This window comes from Mastomys coucha, unplaced genomic scaffold (assembly GCF_008632895.1).
Source record: "Mastomys coucha isolate ucsf_1 unplaced genomic scaffold, UCSF_Mcou_1 pScaffold20, whole genome shotgun sequence".
NCBI classification, from domain to species: domain Eukaryota; kingdom Metazoa; phylum Chordata; class Mammalia; order Rodentia; family Muridae; genus Mastomys; species Mastomys coucha.
Window position 1 is genome coordinate 33,179,019 of NW_022196903.1, and position 7,211 is coordinate 33,186,229.

Sequence of the window (7,211 nt, forward strand, 5' to 3'; positions counted from 1 at the left end):
TGAACCATCTGAATCTTCCCAGTGGCCTCCATTGCTTGCTGCTGGTTTTGATCTTCCCTTTTGGTCATTATTGTTTTGGTGGTGCTAAGAATTGAACCCAAGGACCCAAGCATGCTAAGCACAGACAGTTCCTATTGACTCTAAACTTTTGGGACAGGACTTCAATATGTTGACTACACTGGCCTCAAACTCATGGTCCTCCTGCCTCAGCTTCTGGAGTGCCAGGATTAAAGGTGTGTGCCACTGTACCTGGCTGAACTTGCCTTAAAAGAATTATTTTCTCTGAGCCATGAATCTGGTCACTCTGCTGTCACCATGAGCGGGAGCCACACCCTCAAAGCAGTGTGGTAGGTCCTCATCATACAGAGCAGGTCATGCACCAGGCAGGACTACAAGAAGCATGGCAGTACCCTATAGGGTCTATCTGACAAGATTAAGTTGCTTGCACATTTTAAAATACAGTTGTAAATGAGAGGGCTCCAGCATCTTCTCCACAGCTCCCCCTATTAGCGAGGTCTTTTATACGAAGCTGTCAACTACAGACTTTAAATTTTATCAGCATTTCCATATTTGTGGGCCCAGGATAGGATTCCATATTTTTTCTTAGCTACTGGGGTCCCCTGTGTTCTGCATTCTTCTGCTCTCTTGAGTTATCAGGGAGTTTCATTTTCTTGGGTTCCAAATATAACCCCTTGTTTGCCCTCTTAATTGTCTTTTCAGGGTGGGATGACCTTGGCCCTTCTCGTTTACCTTTTTATACCACTATCTTTTCATTCTGTCTGCATGGGTATCAGCTCCACAGGCGTACCAGCAGAGCCACTGGGCAGCTGTGAGTGGGCGTGGTACCACTGCTGTGTGTGGGGACAATTCTGTCAGCTCCCAGGAATGGAATGCTGTGTACTGAAGTCCTTGGAAAACCACACTAGGTATTCTTAGCAGAAACTCAAAACCAGAGAACAAAAGGTCACCTCAGCATGAATAACCACCACTGACCAAACTACACAGCAATTGTGTTACAAAGGAAGAAACCACAAAGGATCGCTTCAACACCAATTCGTAGCATTTATTGACATTTCCATTTTAAAATGCTAGGAAAGCTGTAAAAATTGTAAACATGGGAACCAAACACTTGCATAAATTATTTCCAAACTCTATAGCACATTAGAAAACAGTGCAGCTAATTGAAGGGTAGAAACGTAACTGACAAACAGAAGGGCGGGCTCAATCGCTAAATCACACACCCATACCGAACTTTAAGCGCCCGTTTGAGATCAGCAAACTGTGATTGTCAAGTTGCAGTCTTGATGCCACAGGTGGCCCAATCCGCTCTGTGGTTTCATATAGTAACATGAATCATCTAGCATGAGGATGCAGAAAGTCAGAACACGGGACCTCGGCTGAGTCGGAGACAAGTCGGCATCCCCAAGCAGCCTGGCGGAGCAATTTTCCCTGATAACCCTACTCCTGCCTCTGTTCCTCTCTTCTCCACAGAGAGCTGTGCAGAGAGGGGAGCAAAACCCAGAGCCTTTCTCTGTTTCAGAACCAACGCCTTGGTGCTCGGCATGACTGAGTTAATGACCAGAAACCTTGGTTCCTCTGGCACCTCCTGTTTCTTTCCTTACCACCAAGACTGAACTCTAAAGTCTGGCTTTAAATTAGCCCTGTAACGACGCATTTGGGAGTCAAGTCACTTGATATCTGGTGGGCATGGGAAAAGACAGCAGTGATGCTCTGAAGGACCCCGAAGTGGCCCTGGAACAGGGAAACCCAGGAGGAGGAGGCAAAGCAGGGAGCCTGGATCGTGGCCTACCCTGTGGACAACAACGTAGGAGGAGCATATCAGATGCAGACATTCACTGCTCCCCTTGCATCCTGGCTTGCTCTTAACTGTTGTTCCCAAAGGCATTTACTATTTATTCTCTTTCTACACTTCAATGCTGCTGTGTGTTCTTAAGATAATTGCCGAGTGTCCTGTTACACACACAGGCATGAATTAATGCTGTACCGTGACGGTTCAGTTTTCAAGTCTTTTTAACACGGACAAAAGAATTCCATCCAGCTTAAACACCCACAACCACTACCCCCTCCAGCCCCCTCCCCCACAAAATAAACCATCTGAAATGTGCACCGTTCTTGTTTACAAGGTGATGAATGTAAGCCTATGTACTTCATGAGAATGCTAACGACAGAGGCCCACAGAAACCCTCTCACCTGTTCCAGGAATGCCTGCAATGGGCTGGACTAAATGACGAAGCTCAATGGACTGTCCCACACAGACGTGTTTGTGCGCACGGGTGTAGAAGCAGACTTCCTCGTACTCCCACCTGGACCAGATATGGACAAGCAGGCTCTGATGACTTACTTTGGAGGTAGAAATGACACGGCAAGGGCTCTGCTAGTGGCAAACTCAGTGTGAATTAAGACAGGGGCACTCTGCCCCGCACCCAGAACCTTGACCCAACATCTTTCTAAGTGTCTGATTCCCACCTAAGAATCCAGTAGGAAAGGGCCATGGGAGGCCTAAGGAATGATTAACTCGTGAAGTCCTGCCAACAAAGACTAGAGTCCTGGGGCCTGGCTTGGTCACTGGAGCACTCACCAGGATCTGAAAGAGCAGTGAACACTCTGTATACAAGAAAGCAGGGAATTACTGGTTTTGGCCGGAAGCCTTCCAGGCACACTTGCACCTGTGCTTTGGGTCACTGGCCTCGTGCCTTCAAAAATTCTGTTTGGCAAAATCCTACTGCTTAAAAGTCACGTGCCATCAAAATCAACAGACACTCTGAAATGAAATTTAAAAATGGAGGAAAAATGGAGGTGTAGATAATGAAGCCAGATGTAACTTATCCATAACCTGCTAAAGACCACAGAGGACCAAGATCTGCTACAAGCTAAGCTCTGCAAGGCCCGGCTCAGCACCACTGCTTTACTTTAGAGCAGACATCAGCAGTTCCTGGTTCTCTGACCTCCCTTTCCCCACACCAGGGCTCTTTCTAGGCAGATCTTCACCAGCCTGGACATTTGCTAGCTTCATTAACTAGACAGGCTTCCTCCTAATACTACTACTTCTTCTTAGAATCGAGTTCACTTGGACAGAGTACCCGATTCCTTAACCCTTTCCCAGGACAACTGTGAGGCTTATCTGCTGCTGTATCACATCACTGGCTTGAGTAACATCGAAGTAGCTTCTGCAGTTGGCTTCTCCCCTAAAGTCTCATCAATCCCAAACATGTAACTCCTTTGACTTCTAAATATCCCAACACACTGGTGTCATTTGTATTTTAGAGGTATCTAAGCCGTCCTGCTTATCTACAGCTTCCGTCTTTTATACCTGTCTATACTATCCAGCTTAGATTCTAAAATCTCTTGGAAGAGAGGACTCATGTCTACCGACTTATCTAGTGTCAGGAAGTTCGGAGCAAAAAAAACCAAAAAACAAAAAAACAAAAATAATGCTTCACAGGCAATCTTTGAAGTTGACAGAGGAAGTGGTAAATTTGAAACAAAACAGCAGTTAGGAGGAGTTACACTGGGCTTTTCCATTTTGTTCTGATTACCTATGGGTGAACCCAGATCACACATCACCCATGGCAGAACATCCACACAGATAACCTCTTACATGTTCACAGTGACCAAGGCTCCCTCCTCAAGGGTTGTTTTCAAGTAGGATCACACCTGATTTTTAGAAGCAGAGATCCTATGAAGTGTCGGGTCAGGGAGGATATGGTCTTGTTAATAACAAGAATGACATACAAAGCTGGGCGGGTGGTGGTGGCACATGCCTTTAATCCCAGCACTTGGGAGGCAGAGGCAGGTGGATTTCTGAGTTCAAGGCCAGCCTAGTTTACAGAGTGAGTTCCAGGACAGCCAGGGCTACGCAGAGAAACCCTGTCTCAAAAAACCAAAAAAAAAAAAAAAAAAAAAAAAAGACATACAGAAGGAATTGGACACAAGGAATTAGCAACAAAGGAGACTGAAAAAAAAAAACAAAAAAAAAAAACCACTTTTCCGAGCACTCTGACTCAAATTTGCAGTTTGTGTTTCTCAACAGAACTTATAAAATTAGAAGAAAAGGACAGACATTAAACTTAGCTTTCATTTTGGAGTGCTTTAATAACTTATACATGTTGAGGATGACCTTTTTTATGGATGACTGACTGGACGCCTGCTGGATATGGCATATCCTGTAGGAGTTTAAGCATGGTAAACCTGCTGTGCCAGTTGTTTAGGGGAAATGAGTGCAAACTGAGTGTGCTTTAAATAGCCAACAGCTGAGCATCAGAGCTCCCACAGAGTCTGCATGCCAAACTCCACTCCACCTTTGGTTGGGATACCCTTTAAAGGTGTATCTGTTCTAAGAGAAAAATACAGGTAGAATCCCTTTATAATCTCAAAGAAATTAAAATTGCTGTTTTTGTCACATCCTCTGACACAGAGACTCATTTTGGCATTATACAAAGGAGGTGGTCATTTTTAGGACGCTCTATGTCCAAAATATTCTTGACACGGGGTGAGAAAGGGCCATTTATCCTGTGTGTTGACTTGAATTTATCACACAATGTCATACTAAAACTCTGCCTGGATATTTGAGATATAGATTGGCCTGGAAAGAGGATCTTCTAGCTTGGGAAGAGAACGTATTAAATCAAGATTAATAAATAAGCCCAGAACAAGGGTATCCTCTTCCATCCTCTCCAGAGTGCCTGCAGGCTACCTGACAAAGATCAGTGGGTCCCCTCCTGCATGCCTTCTCATCTGAGTGTGCAGATAAACACTGGCTGTACCAGTTTCCAGAAACAGGTGTCCTTGTGCCCCAAGACTGACTGAGAAGGGCAGAAACAATTCTGGAGCCCGTGATTGCAGTCTGGGGGCTTGTTCTAGCTGTCTCCATTTTCTTGAAACTTGTAGACACACAGTTTTGATTAGGCTGAGCACTCTCCCACCCCCACCCAAACTCTAACCCATTAGTTGTTGTTCAATCAAAAGTATTCATTCATCTGACGAAGAGGTTCATGGTGCAACTCCCTGTTAGTGTGCAATTTCCCAGAGTTTCTTTCAGGCACCAGGATACAGAATGTCATAAATGTTGGAGGCCAAGAAATGTGACATCAGAAGTGCACTGTGAGGTAACCTTTCTCTGGTCCAAAGTGAGTACGACAGACTTCAGACAAAGAAATAATAGCAAAATCAGAAATGGGGAAACTCTCATTTCTTTCATGATTTCAAAACCCTGTATTTCTTCATTCATTACAGAGGCTGACAGGAACATAGTTCCACTTCCAGTTCGGAACTCAGGAGACCTGACTACCATGGGCAGATTCATGACAATCAGGCGGTCCTAAGAATCACTGAAAATAATGTCTGCTTCCATAAGACAGTCAAACATATCTGTGAGCAAACTGTCAGTGAAGCACAAGGACACCCCAACAGCCTCATTCTGGAGGACGGACCTCACGGAGATGCCCTGTTGCGGCACCAAGAGCTGGGTGAGCCCAACAAATAAACAGCAAATACAACTAAGACTGGAAATCCAAACTCTGATATGTATTTTGAATAACCAAATAAATATGATGCTTCCCCCTCCCAAGTACAGCTTTTTCTTTTTCTTCCCCCCAGACCCCAGAACACAATGAAACCACCAACATATTCTTCTACTGCAAAAGCCACAGTTGTATTTCAGACAGAAAGGTGAAGGCCCTCAGAGCTGTAGCACCAGAAGGAGAAAGAACGCAGGCGATGGCTTTGTTTGAAATCACCAGGCTCCACAACCTATCATCAGGTTCTCACTAGTAGCTTTTTTAGATTACCAAACAGTCTCAGTATGTCTTGTTGTTAATATTACTATTAACATAAGTTCCTACAGAGGAAAAGAGGGCTCAAGCTGCTACTAAAATGTCTTGAGATCTCTCTTCTCAGGAAACAGAGTAGTGGGTGTGTTGTGCGTACCAGTCAGATTCCCAGGGAAATGCTGCCCCTGCATCCCTACCCACTTGTAGGGTTTCATCTTTTGCCTTTGAAAGAGGAGACTAACTTACATTTTGTTAGCTTAGGTGTGTGTGTGTGTGTGTGTGTGTGTGTGTGTGTAAGTGCTGGCTTTTGGCCCAAAGTACACACATTTTGACTGAACCAAAGTGGTCATCAAATTGCCAACTCAGTAAAAGAACAGTGAGTTGTCCATGTGACTTTATGGCATCTTCTAGCATTGCAACTTGTTCCCTTCCTCGGGCAGCTTGCCCGGAGACGCTGCTTCCGACTCTTAAAAACACCCACTCAGTTGATTTCCTTTTGGTCTTGCTTCCACAGGAAGCAGATACTTGGCAAACCTGCATGGGAGGCTGATCAGCTGTGGAAGTTTTGTACTGAGCCCTGTTTCTGAGAGAGCCGCAGGAGCTCCTCTCGGATCGCTTTGATGAGGGAGGCAGAGGAGTGGCCGGGCTGGAGGTCCTCTGTGGAGCTGGTGGGGTAACCCAGCCCAGGGCCCTGAAGCCCTCGGTGGGCAAGGTTCCCAGGAGGGGCTGAGGGCTCCCTGCCCGAAGTCCTTGGCACCTGAAACAGCGGTGAAGAAGAATATTCTTGATGTCCGAGCATGTGGGTCTGAAAGATATGGTAAACGTTATTACACTTCCCACGTGAGAACAAGAGAAAAAGCTAATTAACACTGGGGATGCCCACCCACTCCCTCAGTTCTCCAGGGTGGTCCCTGTCACCCGAATCCCTGTGTGCTGGGTGTAGAGTGAGCCGGTACAGTGAGGAGCTACTCCAGGGCTTCTGGTTCGTGGCAACACAGAGAGAGATCTGGGAGCTGGAGAGGATGTTAGGGGAACACCCACAACATCCCAAAGTTGGGACAGTGAAGGAAGCACTGTCAAAGGGCAAGATGAGAAGAACCTGTGTGTCCGTTCTGGTGCCCAGGGAGTATGCATAAGAACACACTGGGACGCGGAGGCCAATGGTAAGGGCCCTATTCTTAGAACTGGTCATACCCCTTCACTTCCCAACTGCTAGGATCACAGGCAGGTCTCGCCATACCCAGCCTCATTCCACCTTATCCAACTGATATCTATCATGCACCATTTAGTGCCTTTTTAGAAAGTAGACTATTTTTACTGGAAGAGATTAGTTCTTCTGAAACTGGCAGGCCATGAATTGATTTGTTGTTGCTTTGGCAAGAATGATTACATTTTCAGTAACTGTTTTGCATGGCTTTTTTT

The 7,211-nt window shown here is 45.7% G+C and overlaps 1 protein-coding gene across 5 annotated transcripts in view; it reads right to left on the reverse strand.

Annotated features, from left to right (window-relative positions):
- Window positions 1–1,038: 1,038 nt before the first annotated feature.
- Kiaa1549 (KIAA1549 ortholog) overlaps window positions 1,039–7,211 on the reverse strand; it is a 140,734-nt gene continuing 134,561 nt past the window's right edge. For 2 of the 5 annotated variants that reach the window (XM_031381571.1, XM_031381570.1), the window contains exon 20: window positions 1,039–6,546. In XM_031381571.1, the coding sequence (XP_031237431.1) occupies window positions 6,340–6,546 (207 nt within the window). In that variant the 3' untranslated portion in view covers window positions 1,039–6,339. Of the gene's footprint in view, window positions 6,595–7,211 lie in introns of all 5 variants that reach the window. The other 3 variants (XM_031381569.1, XM_031381568.1, XR_004121932.1) reach the window with 2 other exon arrangements.